This window comes from Meles meles, chromosome 10 (genome assembly GCF_922984935.1).
Source record: "Meles meles chromosome 10, mMelMel3.1 paternal haplotype, whole genome shotgun sequence".
Taxonomy (NCBI): domain Eukaryota; kingdom Metazoa; phylum Chordata; class Mammalia; order Carnivora; family Mustelidae; genus Meles; species Meles meles.
Genome location: NC_060075.1, coordinates 97,214,245 through 97,232,776, shown reverse-complemented (window position 1 = coordinate 97,232,776; position 18,532 = coordinate 97,214,245). Strand labels below are relative to the sequence as shown.

General features: G+C 44.8%; 1 protein-coding gene across 1 annotated transcript in view; it reads right to left on the bottom strand.

The window, feature by feature from the left end:
- ABCA13 (ATP binding cassette subfamily A member 13) overlaps nt 1–18,532 on the bottom strand; it is a 322,891-nt gene that overhangs the window by 303,306 nt on the left and 1,053 nt on the right. Inside the window, exon 3 of the mRNA XM_046020270.1 lies at nt 15,450–15,573. Coding sequence (XP_045876226.1) covers nt 15,450–15,573 — 124 coding nt within the window. The remainder of the gene's footprint in view (nt 1–15,449; nt 15,574–18,532) is intronic.

Genomic DNA, 18,532 nt, shown 5'->3' with positions numbered 1-18,532 from the left:
TTAACTGGTTGTGTGTTTTTTTTCTTTTCTTTCCTTTTTTTTTAAATATTTTTAAAAAGATTTTATTAAACTGGGGGTTGCTGGGGGGAGGTGGGATTGGGAGAGGGGGAGCGGGCTATGGACATTGGGGAGGGGAGGCGAACCATAAGAGACTATGGACTCTGAAAAACAACCTGAGGGTTTTGAAGGGTCAGGGGTGGGAGGTTGGGGGAACAGGTGGTGGGTGATGGGGAGGGCACGTTTTGCATGGAGCACTGGGTGTTGTGCAAAAAGAATGAATACTGTTACGCTGAAAAATTAATAAAAAGGGGAAAAAAAAGATTTTATTTATTTATTGGAGAAAGCAGGGGAGCACAAGCAGGGGGAGGGTCAGAGGGAGAGAGAGAAGCAGGCTCCACGCTGATCAGAGAGCCTGATGTGGGACTCGACCCCAGGACCCTGAGATCATGACCTGAGCCCAAGGCAGAGGCTTAACCCACTGAGCCACCCAGGTGCCCCTAAGATTTTATTTTTGAGTAATCTCTGCACCCAACATGGGGCTCAAACACACAACCCCAAGGTCAAGAGTCGCACATTCCACCGACTGAGCCATCCAGGCATCCCGTACTTTCTTTTTCTAATAGTTATTTCAAAACTACCTCGATTGTCTGGAAGACCAGATTAGAAACTATTACTAACATGAGAAATGTTTACAGCAGAAAAAAATACAAAGAAAATCCCAGATTAAATACCGATGTGTGTGTGCTCGTGGTGCCCCGGGGAAATCCCAGAACTGTAATAGGATTGGGGTGGACAGCAATTTCCACGTTCCTGAGTCCAGGTGTGTCTTGGTCTGTTAGCAAAGAATACCTCGCAAGGTATAGAATGCGGTAGGGGGCGGTGGGGTCAGGACACGTAAAAAGGCCACTTGCAAAAGAATCAGGAAAAAAAGGAAAAGGAAAAGTCACATGCCAGGTGACGGAACTTCCTTCTCCGCCCTCAGACCACTAATGAAACCATCCTCTCAGAGGACCAGGAAGCAAGGGTCAGCTCTAGCAACACTCACACGTTCCCAGAAAATGGTCTGAGGATCTCAGAAGCAGGAAAATCGCCCAGGCCCACCCTTCAGGTTCCCAACTAAAGGTCCCCGTGGGGTCAGAGTGTTTCTCAAATGGGGTGTCCCTTGAAAAGTCCTCTGAATTACATAGTAGGGTCCGCATCCAGTGTGGAATGTGGGGCTTGAACTCACAACTCTGAGATCAAGACCTGAGCTGAGGTCAAGAGTGGGATGCTTGACCGAGTGAGCCACACAGGAGCCCCAGAAAATCCTCTTTGAAACAGGACCCTAATATTATGTACCTAACAGGGTTGATGGAGGATCAGCAGAGGGAAGGTGTATAAGACCTCAGCCCAGAATCCAGCACCCAGCTGTCTATAAACAAGAATGACGGGCAAAGCTAACACCCCTGACCCCGGGATAGGACTCATTTTTAGCCTAAGTGCTGCAGGGACAAGCAGGCAAGATGAAGCAATAAATTTTTCTACCACCATCTGTGCTATTTTTTTCCCTATTAGTTCGGACAAGACCAATTCCTACAGAATTAGAATGATTTCTTAAGACATCAGAGCCAGGGGCGCCTGGGTGTCTCAGTGGGTTAAGCCTCTGTCTTCGGCTCAGGTCATGAATGCAGGGTCTTGGGAATGAGCCCCATGTCAGGCTCCTCACTCAGCAGGGAGCCTGCTTCTCCCTCTGCCCTCCCCCTGGCTCATGATCTCTCTCTCTGGGTCTCTCAAATAAATGAAATCTTTGGGGGAAAAAAAAAGAATAAACAGTTGGCACACTGAACAAGACAACAGACCTTAAGAGCATTATGATCTACAGAAAATGATAAACCAATCTCCTGAAGTTATAATCTATATAATTCAACTTATGTAACCTTATATAAATGTATCTAAATTCTGAATAATGATACATAATATCATTTATATGTAATTATATCTCTAAGGAGAAGAATATAGAGGCACAGGACACGCTAGAACTTGCTGGGGACAAGATGAAGACAGAGGGTGAACACAGCTATATAGGAAGAACATGGGGATTTTCTGTGCATTGATCAACCCAATACAAGATAGTGATTGTGATGGTGGTTACATGAACCTATACGTGAGATCAAATTGTATATCAATACACACACACACACACACACACACACACACACACACACAAATGAGTGGATGTAAAACTGATGAAAACAAAATAAGACCTATAGTCTACTTAACAGTACAGTACCCATGTCAACTTCCTGGTTTTTATATCATACTAGAGTTACAGAGGATGTCACTATTTGAGGAAACTGAACTCAATGAACTGTTTTACAACAATTTAGATCTATAATCACTTCAAGATGGAAGTTAAAAAATAAAGTCAAAAAATAAATGTCAAACTCAGGCAACAAAATTAATAACTTATACAACAAAAGGTTTAACTCCTTAATATGTAAAGAGTCTCTGGAAATCAAGAAGAAAAATCATGAATCAAGAGGAAAAATGGACAAAGGACATGAATAAATAGTTCCTAGTAAAATAAGTATAAACTGTACAAGGAAATACAGAAATAGGTTCAACATCCATCATAATAAGAAAAAAGCAAATAAAATGGCAGTGATGTATCATTTCTCATCAGTTTTCTGACAGAAATGTAGAAGTTCAACCAGATCTTTCCTGGTCTCACCACAGGGGAAAAAACTATCCTCACATCTTGGAAGACAGAATGCATAATATTACAATGTCCATGAAGGAGCCTTTGGAAAACACCATCAAAATTAAAAATGTATTCATCACTTGACTTACAATTCTGCTTCTAGAAATCACTCCTACGGATACACATACGCAAGAATGAAACGGCCAAAGCCATTAGGAAAATAAAGAAAAACACTGGGGTTAGTAAGTCAATAGTGTAGAAAGTGAAATAAAAAATACTCTATTTACATAAAACAAGCAACAAAGAGGGAAACCAGAGTACAGTAGAGACAATAAAAGCAGAAAACAAATGCTGATACATAAACCCAATATATCAAGTATAAACTGTCCATACATTAAATGGCAAAGACTATCAGATTGGATAATAAAGCAAGAATTAACTATATGCTGTCTAAATGTAAATCTGTAAAGACACAGACAGCCACAAAATTAAGAGATGGGGAAAGATCTATCATGAGACACTAACCCGAAGAAAACTACAATGTCCACATCAATATCCAACAAAGCCGTCTTCAAAACATGGGCTATAACCAGGGATAAAGAGATTATGTATCCTTCTATGATACATTGTGTAGTATGAATGTTATCTGTTGCATACATAGTAAACCACATTCTGTGCATCATATGTCATGTACAGCATCCCTCGGTCATGTGAAATGACTCCTTGAGGAAAAATCTAACAATACGAATGTGGTCCACTAACACCAGAGCTTAAGGAAACGGAGCAAGAACCAACAGCACTGAAAAGACAAAGAAAAATCTGCAATTGTGACTGGAGACTTCGGTTCCTTTCTTGTTACTTTATAGAACAAGTAGACAGAAAATCAGTAAAGATTTGAAGACTTGCACAACATCCCACCCACCAGTGGAAGGCAAATCATTTCTTCAGTTCACATTAATTATTCATCAAAGGAGAGCATAGGCTAGGATGATTAAAAAAAAAAAAAAACTCACAAAGTTAGGAAGACTGAAATCACGTAGTGTTCTCTGACCAAAGTAGAATTACATATAAATTTGTAATAAAAAGACTTAAGGAAAATCTTCAAATGTTTAGAAAGAAAGCATCTGATCTACAAATAACCCACGAGTGGTGTTCGGTTAATATCTTGAACTTACTGCCAATGAAAAGACGCCATGTCAGAATTCATGATGGCTTAACACAATGCCCAGAAAGAAATACGGAGCTTCTAATCTTCACGTTAAAAGAAGGTCTAGGGAGGAGTCAGGGTGGCGGAGAAGTAGCAGGCTGAGACTACATCAGGTAGCAGGAGATCAGCTCGATAGCTTATCTAAACATTGCAAACACCTACAAATCCAACGGGAGATCGAAGAGAAGAAGAACAGCAATTCTAGAAACAGAAAATCAACCACTTTCTGAAAGGTAGGACTGGCGGAGAAGTGAATCTAAAACGACGGGAAGATAGACCGCAGGGGGAGGGACTGGCTCCCGGCAAGCGGCGGAGCAACGGAGCACAAAATCAGGACATTTAAAAGTCTGTTCCACTGAGGGACATTGCTCCAGCGGCTAAACTGGAGTGAAGCCCACGCAGGGTCAGCGTGGCCCCAGGTCCCGCAGGGTCACAGAAGGATCGAGGGTGTCGGAGTGTCACAGAGCTCGCAGGTATTAGAACAGAGAAGCCGGCTGCAGAGACAGAGCCGAGGACTGAACTCTCAGCTCGGGGTTACCTTGAACAGGTCACAGGCTGGGTGAGCTCGGAGCGCGGCTGGAGGCTGGGGATATGGGAGTGATTGGGTGCTGTCCTCTGGGGGTGCACTGAGGAGTGGGGCCCCGGGGCTCTCAGCTCCTCCGGGCCGGAGACTAGGAAGCCGCCATTTTCATTCCCGTCCTCCGAACTCTACGGAAAGCATTCAGGGAACAGAAGCTCCCAAAAGCGAACCCGAGCAGATTACTTAGTCCGGCCCCCGGTAAGGGTGGTGTAATTCCGCCTCGGGCAAAGACGCTTGAGAGTCACTACAACAGGCCCCTCCCCAAGAAGATCAACAAAATATCCAGCCAGGACGAAGTTCATCAATCAAGAAAAGCAGGTTCAATACCTAGGACAGCAACGGAATTCCAGAGGAGGAGAAAGCAAAGCACTGAACTCATGGCTTTCTCCCCATGATTCTTTAGTCTTGCAGTTAATTCAATTTTTTTTTCAATTTTTTTTCTTTTATCTTCTGCAAAATTTTTTAAAAACTTTTAACCTTTTCTTTTGATGAGTTTATCTAAAATATATATTTTTTTCTTTCTTTTTTATATTTTTTCTTTATTTGTTTTATGTTTTAAATTTTATTCTTTTTTTTCTGAAACTCTTTTTATCCCCTTTCTTCCCCCCCCCACACACAATTTGGGGTCTCTTCTGATTTGGTTACAGCACATCTTTCTGGGGTCTTTGCCACCCTTTTAGTATTTTATTTGATGCTTCATATCCTCTTATCTGGACAAAATGACAAGGCAGAAAAAATCACCACAAACAAAAGAACAAGAAGCAGTACCGAAGGCTAGGGACCTAATCAACACAGACATTGGTAATATGTCAGATCTAGAGTTCAGAATGATGATTCTGAAGGTTCTAGCCAGGCTCAAAAAAGGCATGGAAGATATTAGAGAAACCCTCTCTGGAGATATAAAAGCCCTTTCTGGAGAAATTAAAGAACTAAAATCTAACCAAGTGGAAATCAAAAAAGCTATTAATAAGGTGCAATAAAAAATGGAGGCTCTCACTGCTAGGATAAATGAGGCAGAAGAAAGCATAGTGATATAGAAGACCAAATGACAGAGAATAAAGAAGCCGAGCAAAAGAGGGACAAACAGCTACTGGACCATGAGGGGAGAATTCGAGAGATAAGTGACACCATAAGACGAAACAACATTAGAATAATTGGGATTCCAGAAGAAGAAGAAGAAAGAGAGAGGGGAGCAGAAGGTATACTGGAGAGAATTATTGGAGAGAATTTCCATTATATGGCAAAGGGAACAAGCATCAAAATCCAGGAGGTGCAGAGAACCCCTCTCAAAGTCAACAAGAATAGGTCCACACCCCGTCACCTAATAGTAAAATTTACAAGTCTTAGTGACAAAGAGAAAATCCTGAAAGCAGCCCGGGAAAAGAAGTCTGTAACATACAATGGTAAAAATATTAGATTGGCAGCAGACTTATCCACAGAGACCTGGCAGGCCAGGAAGAGCTGGCATAATATATTCAGAGCACTAAATGAGAAAAACATGCAGCCAAGAATACTCTATCCAGCTAGGCTATCATTGAAAATAGAAGGAGAGATAAAAAGCTTCCAGGACAAACAAAAACTGAAAGAATTTGCAAACACCAAACCAGCTCTACAGGAAATATTGAAAGGGGTCCTCTAAGCAAAGAGAGAGCCTAAAAGTAGTAGATCAGAAAGGTACAGAGACAATATACAGTAACAGTCACCTTACAGGCTAATAATGGCACTAAATTCATATCTCTCAATAGTTACCCTGAATGTTAATGGGCTAAATGCCCCAACCAAAAGACACAGGGTATCAGAATGGATAAAAAAACAAAACCCATCAATATGTTGCCTATAAGAAACTCATTTTAGACACGAAGACACCTCCAGATTTAACGTGAGGGGGTGGAAAACAATTTACCATGCTAATGGGCATCAGAAGAAAGCTGGGGTGGCAATCCTTATATCAGATCAATTAGATTTTAAGCCAAAGACTGTAATAAGAGTTGAGGAAGGACACTATATCCTACTCAAAGGTCTGTCCAACAAGAAGATCTAACAATTTTAAATATCTATGTCCCTAACGTGGGAGCAGCCAACTATATAAACCAATTAATAACAAAATCAAAGAAACACATCAATAATAATACAATAATAGTAGGGGACTTTAACACTCCCCTCACTGAAATGGACAGATCATCCAAGCAAAAGATCAACAAGGAAATAAAGGCCTTAAATGACACACTGGAGCAGATGGACATCACAGATATGTTCAGAACATTACATCCCAAAGCAACAGAATATACATTCTTCTCTAGAGCACATGGAACCTTCTCCAGAATAGATAACATCCTGGGTCACAAATCAGGTCTCAACCAGTATCAAAAGATTAGGATCATTCCCTGCATATTTTCAGACCACAATGCTCTGAAGCTAGAACTCAATCACAAGAGGAAAGCTGGAAAGAACCCAAATACGTGGTGACTAAACAGCATCCTTCTAAAGAATGAATGGGTGAACCAGAAAATTAAAGAAGAATTGAAAAAATTCATGGAAACAAATGATAATGAAAACACAACGGTTCAAAATCTGTAAAAGGCAGTCCTGAGAGGAAAATATATAGCGGTACAAGGCTTTCTCAAGAAACAAGAAAGGTCTCAAGTACACAACCTAACCCTACACCTAAAGGAGCTGGAGAAAGAATAAGAAAGAAACCCTAAACCCAGCAGAAGAAGAGAAATCATAAAGATCAGAGCAGAAATCAATGAAATAGAAACAAAAAAAACAATAGAAAAAATCAACAAAACTAGGAGCTGGTTCTTTGAAAGAATCAATAAAATTGATAAACCCCTGGCCAGACTAATCAAAAAGAAAAGAGAAAGGACCCAAATAAATAAAATCATGAATGAAAGAGGAGAGATCACAACTAACACCACAGAAATACAGACAATTAAAAGAAAATACTATGAGCAACTCTATGCCAACAAATTTGGCAATCTGGAAGAAATGGATGCATTCCTAGAGACTTATAAACTACCACAACTGAACCAGGAAGAAATAGAAAACCTGAACAGGCCCATAACCAGTAAGGAGATTGAAACAGTCATCAAAAATCTCCAAACAAACAAAAGCCCAGGGCCAGATGGCTTCCCAGGGGAATTCTACCAAACATTTAAAGAAGAACTAATCCCTATTCTCCTGAAACTGTTCCAAAAAATAGAAATGGAAGGAAATCTTCCAAACTCATTTTATGAGGCCAGCATCACCTTGATCCCAAAACCAGACAAGGGTCCCACCAAAATAGAGAACTACAGACCAATATCCTTGATGAACACAGATGCAAAAATTCTCACCAAAATACTAGCCAATAGGATTCAACAGTACATTTAAAGGATTATTCACCACGATCAAGTGGGATTTATTCCAGGGCTGCAAGGTTGGTAAAACATCCACAAATCAATCAATGTGATAGAAAACATTAATAAAAGAAAGAACAAGAACCATATGATACTCTCAATAGATGCTGAAAAAGCATTTGACAAAGTACAGCATCCCTTCCTGATCAAAACTCTTCAAAGTGTAGGGATAGAGGGCACATACCTCAATATTATCTAAGCCATCTATGAAAAACCCACTGCAAATATCATTCTCAATGGAGAAAAACTGAAAGCTTTTCCGTTAAGGTCAGGAACATGGCAAGGATGTCCATTATCACCACTGCTATTCAACATAGTACTAGAAGTCCTAGCTCAGCAATCAGACAACAAAAAGAAATTAAAGGCATCCAAATCAGCAAAGAAGAAGTCAAACTATCACTCTTCACAGATGATATGATACTATATGTGGAAAACCCAAAAGACTCCACTCCAAAACTGCTGGAACTTGTACAGGAATTCAGTCAGGTGTCAGGATATAAAATCAATGCACAGAAATCAGTTGCATTTCTCTACACCAACAACAAGACAGAAGAAAGAGAAATTAAGGAGTCAATCCCATTTACAATTGCACCCAAAACTATAAGATACCTAGGAATAAACCTAACCAAAGAGGCTAAGAATCTATACTCAGAAAACTTTAAAGTACTCATGAAAGAAATTGAGGAAGACACGAAGAAATGGAAAAACGTTCCATGCTTCTGGATTGGAAGAATAAATATTGTGAAAATGTCTATGCTACCTAAAGCAATCTACACATTTAATGCAATCCTTATCAAAATACCATCCATTTTTTTCAAAGAAATGGAACAAATACTCCTAAAATTTATATGGAACCAGAAAAGACCTCGAATAGCCAAAGGAATATTGAAAAAGAAAGCCAAAGTTGGTGGCATCACAATTCCAGACTTCAAGCTCTATTACAAAGCTGTCGTCATCAAGACAGCATGGGACTGGCACAAAAACAGACACATCGATCAATGGAACAGAATAGAGAGCCCAGAAATAGACCCTCAACTCTATGGTCAACTCATCTTCGACAAAGCAGGAAAGAATGTCCAATGGAAAAAAGACAGCCTCTTCAATAAATGGTGCTGGGAAAATTGGACAGCCACATGCAGAAAAATGAAATTGGACCACTTCCTTACACCACACACAAAAATAGACTCAAAATGGATGAAGGAACCCAATGTGAGAAAGAAATCCATCAAAATCCTTGAGGAGAACGCAGGCAGCAACCTCTTCGACCTCAGCCGCAGCAACATCTTCCTAGGAACATCGCCAAAGGCAAGGGAAGCAAGGGCAAAAATGAACTATTGGGATTTCATCAAGATCAAAAGCTTTTGCACAGCACAGGAAACAGTCAACAAAACCAAAAGACAACTGACAGAATGGGAGAAGATATTTGCAAACGACATATCAGATAAAGGGCTAGTATCCAAAATCTATAAGGAACTTAGCAAACTCAACACCCAAAGAACAAATAATCCAATCAAGAAATGGACAGAGGACATGAACAGACATTTCTGCAAAGAAGACATCCAGATGGCCAACAGACACATGAAAAAGTCCTCCACGTCACTCGGCATCAGGGAAATACAAATCAAAACCACAGTGAGATATCACCTCACACCAGTCAGAATGGCTAAAATTAACAAATGAAAGATGCTGGCGAGGATGTGGAGAAAGGGGAACCCTCCTACACTGTTGGTGGGAATGCAAGCTGGTGCACCCACTCTGGAAAACAGCATGGAGTTTCCTCAAAATGTTGAAAATAGAACTACCTTATGACCCAACAATTGCACTACTGGGTATTTACCCTAAAGTTACAAATGTAGTGATCCGAAGGGGCACATGCACCCAAATGTTTATAGCAGCAATGTCTACAATAGCCAAACTATGGAAAGAACCTAGATGTCCATCAACGGATGAATGGATAAAGAAGAGGTGGTATATATACACAATGGAATACTATGCAGCCATCAAAAGAAATGAAATCTTGCCATTTGCGACAGCATGGATGGAACTGGAGGGTATCATGCTTAGTGAATAAGGCAATCGGAGAAAGACAACTATCATATGATCTCCCTGATATGAGGACGTGGAGATGCAACATGGGGGGTTAGGGGGATAGGAGAAGAATAAATGAAACAAGATGGGATTGGGAGGGAGACAAACCATAAGTGACTCTTAATCTCACAAAACAAACTGGGGGTTTCTGGGGGGAGGGGGGGTTGGGAGAGGGGGTGGGGGTTATGGACATTGGGGAGGGTATGTGCTATGGTGAGTTCTGTGAAGTGTGTAAACCTGGTGATTCACAGACCTGTATCCCTGGGGATAAAAATATACTATATGTTTATAAAAAAATAAGAAATAAATACAAAAAAATTTTAAAAATTAAAATAAAAATATAAACTTAAAAAAAAGTTCTAAAATCAATGATCTAAATCTAAACCTAGAGAAAGTAAGTAAAGAAGAACACCTTACACTTTCTAAGTCATAGAAAGAAAAAAAGTCCGGGCAAGAAAAATGAGAAGTAAAATCATATTTCCAGACACATGATCACGGATGCAGAAAGTCCTAAGGGATATACCACAAATCCAAGCAGTTCCTGTGCACATTGCGAGTCCTTTGAACAGCGTCACCTGGGTGGCTTAGTCAGTGAAGCATGTGAGTCTTGAGTTCAGGGTTGTGAGTTTAAGCCCCATGCTGGGCATGGAGCCTACTTTAAAAAAAAAAAAGATGGCCAAGTTCATCAAGATCATAAACCATCAGGGAAATGTAAATTAAAGCCACAAAGAGACCTGGATGGCTACACTCGAAGGACGGGGAGGGTACGGATCAACTAAGCCCTTAGGCTCCACAGCTGGAATGGGGGAGAGGGGGAGCCATCCTGGAAGCAATGAGTTTCTCGAAACATTAAAAACAGAGTCGCTTCTGACCTCCCATACACCCAAGCAAACGAAAACTTAAGTTCATACTTATACGAACTTGCCTACGTATAGTCAGAGCAGTGTAATTCACAATAGCCAGAATGTACGAACTCCTCGAAGGACCACCAGCTGACGAGGAGATGGACGGAAAGTAGCTGCACAACAACATGGCAGGGATGAGAGGGAATGAAGGGGTCGACACTCCCCACCGCGACGCACCTCTGAGACATCCCGCTAAGTAGAAGAAGCCAGGTACAAAAACACCCATGAATGGTGTACTTCCATCTCTGAGATGACAAGCAGTCCAACCTCTAGCCAGAAAACAGGTGAGTGGATGGGTAGGCTAGGAGCTGGGGAGTCAGGGAGAAAATGGGCATAAATGTTAATGAATACAGGTGCTTTGAATTTTTTCGAGGGCGGGGGGGAGTGATGAAAAACGTCCTAAAACTGTGGCGATGGAGGCACAGTTCCGTGAATACACCACGAACTATCAACTTGCACACCTTAATTTAGGGTCAGTGTTATGGTATGTGAATTAATTCTCTCTAAGGCTTTATTTTCAATGTAATTCCAATCAAAATCATGGCAGGCGGGGCACCTGGGTGGCTCAGTGGGTTAAAGCCTCTGCCTTCGGCTCAGGTCATGATCTCAGGGTCCTGGGATCGAGCCCCACATCGGGCTCTCTGTTCCGTGGGGAGCCTGCTTCCACCTCTCTCTCTGCCTGCCTCTCTGCCTAGTTGTGATTTCTCTCTGTCAAAAAAATAAAAAATATTTTTAAAAAATGGAAAAAAAATTCACAGCAGGCGTTTTTGTAAGAATAAACAAGCTGATTTTAAAGTTTACATGGGGGATGCCTGGGTGGCTCAGTTGGTTAAGCAGCTGCCTTCAGCTCGGGTCATGATCCCAGGGTCCTGGGATCGGGTCGTTGCATCAGGTTCCTGAGCGGCGGGGAGCCTGCTTCTCCCTCTGCCTGCTGCTCCCCCTGCTTTTGCTCTCTCTCTCCCTCTCTCTGTCTGACGAATAAATAAATAAAATCTTTAAAAATAAAAAAGTTTACATGGAAATTCAAGAGTTAGAAGAGCTAAAATAATTTTGAAAAACATAATAAAGATGAAGGTCTTACATTCCCTCATTTGGAGACCTTCACTTCAGTGATAGTTACTGAGAATATTTGTCATAGGATCACTAGAATAGGAGAGTGCAGCAACACAACTACCATATTACTATCGGATTAGCCAGCTCTTAACCAAAGCACCAACACGGTTTAGCGTGCAGAGGATAGCCTTTTCGACAAACGGTACTAGCACAGCTGAGCTCCCATAAGTTAAAATACAAGGCAAAGTTCAACACGTGCCCCACGTCGTAAACAAAAATTAACTCCAAATGGATCGTGCACCTAAACAAAAAGCTAAAACTGTAAAACCCCTAAAAGAAGGAGAAAAATCTTCTTTCCTCTAGGAGGATATCTTCAAGACCTTCACTGAGGTAAATTATTCCATTAGGAAGCAACACAAAAAGCACCAAAACAAACAAGAAATCAGCTGCTCTTCAAAAGACGGGTCACAGCTGGGAAGAAAATAGTCATGATACATCTTTCCCATCAATGACTTGTATCCACAATATGTAAAGAACCCTAAGAATTCAATAAAAACCAAGATTAAAATGCAGCAACTAATTGTAAAAAGATTTGACCAAACACTTCACACACACAAAGTTCACATGGCCAGTAAATACATGAAAAGAGAATAGCAAATTTGCCATCTCTCTTACGGTTCTCAGACCCAAATCCAAATGTGGAGGGTCCCCGTCCTCTTCACAACACCAAGCAATCGTCAGACACCAGCAGGGTGTCCAAGGATTCTGCGCACTTCTGACACCATCTACCCAGAGACAGCATCAAACCCCACAGGTGAAGGGCACCGTCCCCCAGCACTGTCCCAACACCTCTCCAGACGCCAGCCTAGGCTGTTGTCATTGGTGCTACTGACCACCTGCTACACACTGGAGACTCCAACGGTCCCCTCTTAAGGCTTGATTAATTCACTAGGATGACTCATAGAACTCAAGGAAACACTTAGGTTTACCAATTTATTGAAGGATATGACGAAGGATAAGAGCCAACAATCAGAGGGAACAGCTGCCCCAGAGGAGGTCTGGGGAGGGGGTGTGGGGCTCCTCTGCCTTCCCCGGAAGCACTGTCTCCCTGTGGTCATCAACACGGAAGCTCTCCGAACCCCATCCTTTTGGGTTTTCATGAGGGCTCCCTTACATGTGCAGGACTGATTAAATCATGGGCCATTGGCTGATTGAACCTTCAACCCCTCACCCCTCTTGGGAAAGGAGGGCAGGGGTGGGGAGTGGATCCTAATAGATCCATCCCTCTAATCACCGGGTTGGCTCCCCCGGCAACCAACCCCCACCCCACCCCCACCCGGGGAGGGACCCAAAAGTCACCATGATCAGCAAAACGAAAACAAATCCTGAGCATTTAGGAAATCCCCCCAGACTGGGGGCCGGGAGCCAGACACCAGGGATGAAGACCATCAGTCAGATGAACACATACCTGTTTCTTAGAAATCACAGGATGACCGCACCGTTCACGATCGGAGAAATGCCGAAACTACCCTCGGGTAACACGCCTCAAACCCTGAGAATGGCCGAAAGTAACAGCAAGAAGTGGGGCGTCTGGACCCCTCGTACATGACTGTGAGGAGCGGAACATTGTACACGCACTCTGGGAACCAGTGCAGGGGTGTGTTCTGCAGCTAAACGCCCACGAAACCCCCCCAAGCAACCGCACTCCCTGCAGAGACATCTTCACATTTACAGCAGCTTCTTCGTAAACGGTCGCCGGGGGAGATGAGCGGCATGCCCATCCTTGAGCAAGGAGTGGATCAGCACCATGAGGGGCGTCTGTGGAGTCCCTCACACTGAACCACAGCGCCAGCAGCCACGAACATGGCCCCGACCCAGCCCAGCCGACGACGCCCCCAGAACGGAGGACCTGCAGAGCCCCAGGGGCTGAGTCAGTGCTGGTCCTGGCTGGGCTCTTGGCTAAGCTCCAGGGAGGGGCCTGGACATAACCCCCAGGACCCTGTGAACTCGCCTTTCCTCTGCTGCTCCTTAAAGAGGAAACTGTAAAGGAGAAGGAAAGGGCCTGAAGACGACAAAGAAGTGGAAATTAGTTCCATGGTTGCAGCCCCATAGAAATAAACGAGACCTTGCAGGGTCCGTCAGTATCACCGACAAGGGCATCCTGATGTTCCCGTCTCCCAGCACCCTGATGGTTCCCCTTCATTTCTGAGGTCACAAATGGACAGGGGAGAGGGGACCCAAAACGTCCGGAACAAGACCAACCCCAGGGGCCTCTGGTCTGGTGGAACAGGTCCAGGGGGACAGAGTCCGGAAGGAAACACTCCTAACAACCATGCCACAGAGAGGCCACGAAGAAAACTACTCCAGAGCCAGGGTTTCCTGGGGAAGGGGACCTGTGACCACGGAGGGGTGCAGCCCAACAGTGTGAGGGCTAGAGGAGAGACAGCATAAAGGGGGAGGGGACAGACACGTGTGATCGCAGAAGGACAGACAGGGTCATGAGCATGGACAGAATCCTCCTGAACTCCCTCTAAGCACCCGGATTCCTGGACGTCCCCACATCCTCCATCCTTTTAAGAGAAAGGATGGAACTCTAAGCTGCCTTGGAAGGAGATCGAGGCTTCGGCTGGTTGTAAAGGACCCTGGAATGGACAGAAGTGGAAAGGCAGAAACGGGGCTGACACGCAGGGCAGGATGCAAACATGCCCAGGAAACACAGAAGCCGGGAGGAGCGGCAGGAAGTCAGACCGCAGGGCAAGAGGGACGGGAGGGGATCCTCAAGGGCTCAGGGTCGACATGAGAAGGAAGAAACAGGACAAAGCTGACAGGACAGTGAGGACTACGGGAAAGCAGGACACCCCACGCCAGAGAGAAGACAGTCCCGGGGTGCGTGGTGTCTGCCATGGAGTCGTCCACATAGAAAGGGGCTGAAGGGCACGTGGGCATGAGATACGCTTTTGTGCCATGGCTTTGCCTTAAACATAGGAATGTAGAAGGCTCTTTCTCTGTGTGGTCTTCGATGCCAACAGACACCCCCTCTCCAGACTGCCACAGGGTACCTTGCCTCGAGGAAGTGCCACCTGTCCCAGGTAGGTCAACAAGAAGACAGTAAACCCCACTGTGTTCACCTGACCGCAGCCACACAGGATCCCGGTCCAAAAGAGCACAGCAGGAAAACCCCAGTGGGAGCCCCTCATAGACACTGGTTTGGCGGCATCTGGCACCAAAATGCATTGTGTCCAAGACAGTAATTCCGAAGCCAGACGTCTCAGCTACAGAAAACAAACTTACCCGCGAGTGACATTTGTGGATCCCCGGTCACTTTGTGGTCCCGGCGACAGCCGTGGAAAGACCTTCCGAAACCAGTCGTTAGTCGCAGACATTCTCACGAGAGTCTGCACTTACCACCCCTGATCTTCTTGTGACCATGAACCCTGTCATGTGCGCGCTCCCTGACCTCCCCCGAAGCAGGAGGCTTTCCTCAAAGCATCACACCTGCTCCCATGAGTTCCAAAGGGGACGCTTGTGTTTCTCTTACCGCAAATGGTGCTCCGTTGGGCCCCCATAGCTCGTGTTCCTGCAGGCTGAGCCCGTGTTGCAGAGAAGGGCCTGGACAAAGGGGAAGACCCCTCGGCTGGGCAGGTCCCGGGCTTGCAAAAAACCTGAGAGTCAAGGCAAAGAAAAAAAGAGTCCATACAACTGGGACCAGACATCAATGTGCATTCGTCAGAAGGGTAGTGTCTTAGATGGTGTTATTCTGTTATTAATCTTGTAATTAATTTAAAGTTCTGGGGATGCCTGGGTGGCTCCCTCAGTGAAGCGTCTGTCTTCAGCTCAGGTCATGATCCTGGGGTCCTGACATCAAGTCCTGTATCAGGCTCCCTGCTCAGCGGGGAGCCTGGTTCTCCCTCTCCCTCTGTCCTTCCCTGGCCCCACTCCTGCTCTCTCTCAAACAAAGACATTAAACTTTAAGAAAATAAAAAATAAAAAAATAAAGGTCAGAGGGCTCAAAGAAGAGAGAGGGAGGGAGACAGGAAAGGAAGAAGGCTTTCCTACACAGCACCTCTCCCCCACTGCAAGGCCGTGTGGCTCGCTCTGGCCTTAGAACACCAAGATTCATCAGGTCACTGTATCCCCTGCTCCTGACCCCCTCCCAGCCCTTCTCCAGATACAGTGGTCCCTAGACATGCACAGGACGGAGGTTGTTAAAGATCATATCTAGTTGTTAAAGATCATATAATGCAAAGAAGTTTAAGAAAACTGGATAGGATTCAAGGGTTTTCAAGACAAATGTTGCCACAACCTGGCTTGATCATGCGTGGGCCATCTGTGTCCCCCATGCTGCCCAACCTCCAGGCCCCCGATGGTTGGACAGCCATGGTGGGGATGCTGAGGAGTGTGGGCAACTTGGAAGTTACTGATCTAACAGGAGCAGCTTGTAGAACCGTGGGGGAAGGCTTTCCCCGTGAATCTAGTTTGGTCCGGGAAAGGATCGTGCTCTCCAAGACAGGAAGACCCTCGATGCCCAGGGTTTGTTCAGCATGATGCTTGGCCTGCAGAGGACAGTCACTAAACGTTGGTTGTGTGAATCAATGAATGAATGAGCAAGCAAACAAACGAATGAATGAATGAATGAAAATGAATGAGCAGGCTTTGAAGCTAGACGGGTGAATGGAGATCTTAACACAAGGCTCAGTGCGCTAAGAAGGAGACCAGACAGAGATGTGGGGTCTTAGCCCCCACTAGTAGGAAGAAGCATGTTTCCCAAGTGTGATTTCTGGGTCCTCCCTGCCTCAGGGACATGTGTCAGGAACAGTGGTCCGCACAGTGGGTACTCAGCGGGTCAGCGATAGACGAGTCTAGTCCTGGACATACTTTGTCTCCAAGACTAGCAACCTGGCTTGGGGCCTGTGGGAAGGGTGAGGGAGGGGTTATGGGTGTGTCGGTCCCCTCTTGTGTGTCAAGCCCTGTGCAGGGACACACTCACAACTGGCTTTCTCACTGAGTCCTTGGGACAGTTCCAGAAGCCGGTAAAATTCACTTTCTTCACGGAGAAGAGACTCCCCGAAGAGAGCTCACTTGCCCAGGTCCGCACAGCTGGGGGGCGGCAAGGTGAGGCTTCCAGGCGTGGTCCCTCCATGACTGTGGCTCCCAGCCCCCTTCCAGGCTCTGACAAAACCTTCTCCTCCCTGCCATCACTCACCGGCACCCACGTCTGAGAAGCATCTTCAGGGGTCCCCTTGCCACTTTCTGGCGGGGACAGTGTTCCTGATGACCGCAGCTGGACCGGTGTCAGCGAGTAGTCAGATAAGGAACGTCACAGGAGGCTCTTACCGTGGGGCCGCCCGGACTGACTAGCGGATGTTGTACTGCCCTTTCAATGCTGTTATTGACACTAAAACACTCAAAAACATTTTTCCACTGTTGCCTCGGACCCTTCCCTCAGGCCTTCATGCTCCAGGGCCTCGGGCTCCCGCATGCCGTAGGAGTTGACCATCCTCGGCAGCAAACAAAGCCTTTGAAGGATGTGACCTGCGTGTGTGCTTATCCAGCCCCGTCCTGCTTCTCAGGCATTGGGACTCTTTTTAGTCCCACTTCTCCCCAGGCTGTTGCTCTGCCTGATCTTTCCTCTCCTGCACGCCTTAGTCCAGCAAAGTTTCACGGGCCAGTTCCCCAGTAGCCTTTCCCCACATGGCTTGGTCACCCACCCTCTGGGCTCATGTGACACTTTTGCCACTGTACTGTACTCGTCTGACCCAACAGCAAGTTCTGGAAGGACAGGGAGAACGGCTTGTCCACTACGCTATCCTCGGCAAGGCCTTGGACGTGGCCGGCCCACAATGCATGTTTGCCCAATGAGTAAATGAATTATTTTGGATAGTGACATGCTATTTTAGATAAAGCCCATTCCTTTTTTTTTTTTTTTTTTTAAGATTTTATTTCTTTAACAGAGAGAGAGAACACAAGCAGGGAGAGCAGCCGGCAGAAGCAGCGTCTAGCTGAGCAGGGAGCCTGACATGGGGCTCGATCCCACGTCCCCAGGATCATGACCTAAGCCAAAGACAGACGCTTAACTGGCTGAGCCAGTTCATGTAACATTTTCAGAACTAACCACAATATCCATGTATCCGGTGGCATAAATCCAATAAAAAGAAAACAGGCCCTCATTTCTCAAGCGGCAATGCTGTTGAGATTTCAAACCAGACAAACAAAAGGGTCTTTCTGATAAAGTTCCTGGGTCAGAGGAAGTTAGACAGTACTGGGTTATCAGTGTGTCACCACCATCATTTTCACCACCATCATCACCATCAACACCATCGTCACCATCATCACCATCATCATATTCACCATCATTATCACCATCATCATCATCATCACCATCATCACCATCATCAAGACACCATCACCATCACCACCATCATCATCATCACCATCAAGACCAATGTCACCACCATCAAGACCATCACCACCATCATCATCATCAAGACCAATATCATCATCATCACCATCAAGACCAATATCACCACCATCAAGACCATCACCATCACCATCACCATCATCATCATCACCATCACCGTCACCATCATCATCAGTATCATTATCACACATCATCACTATTAT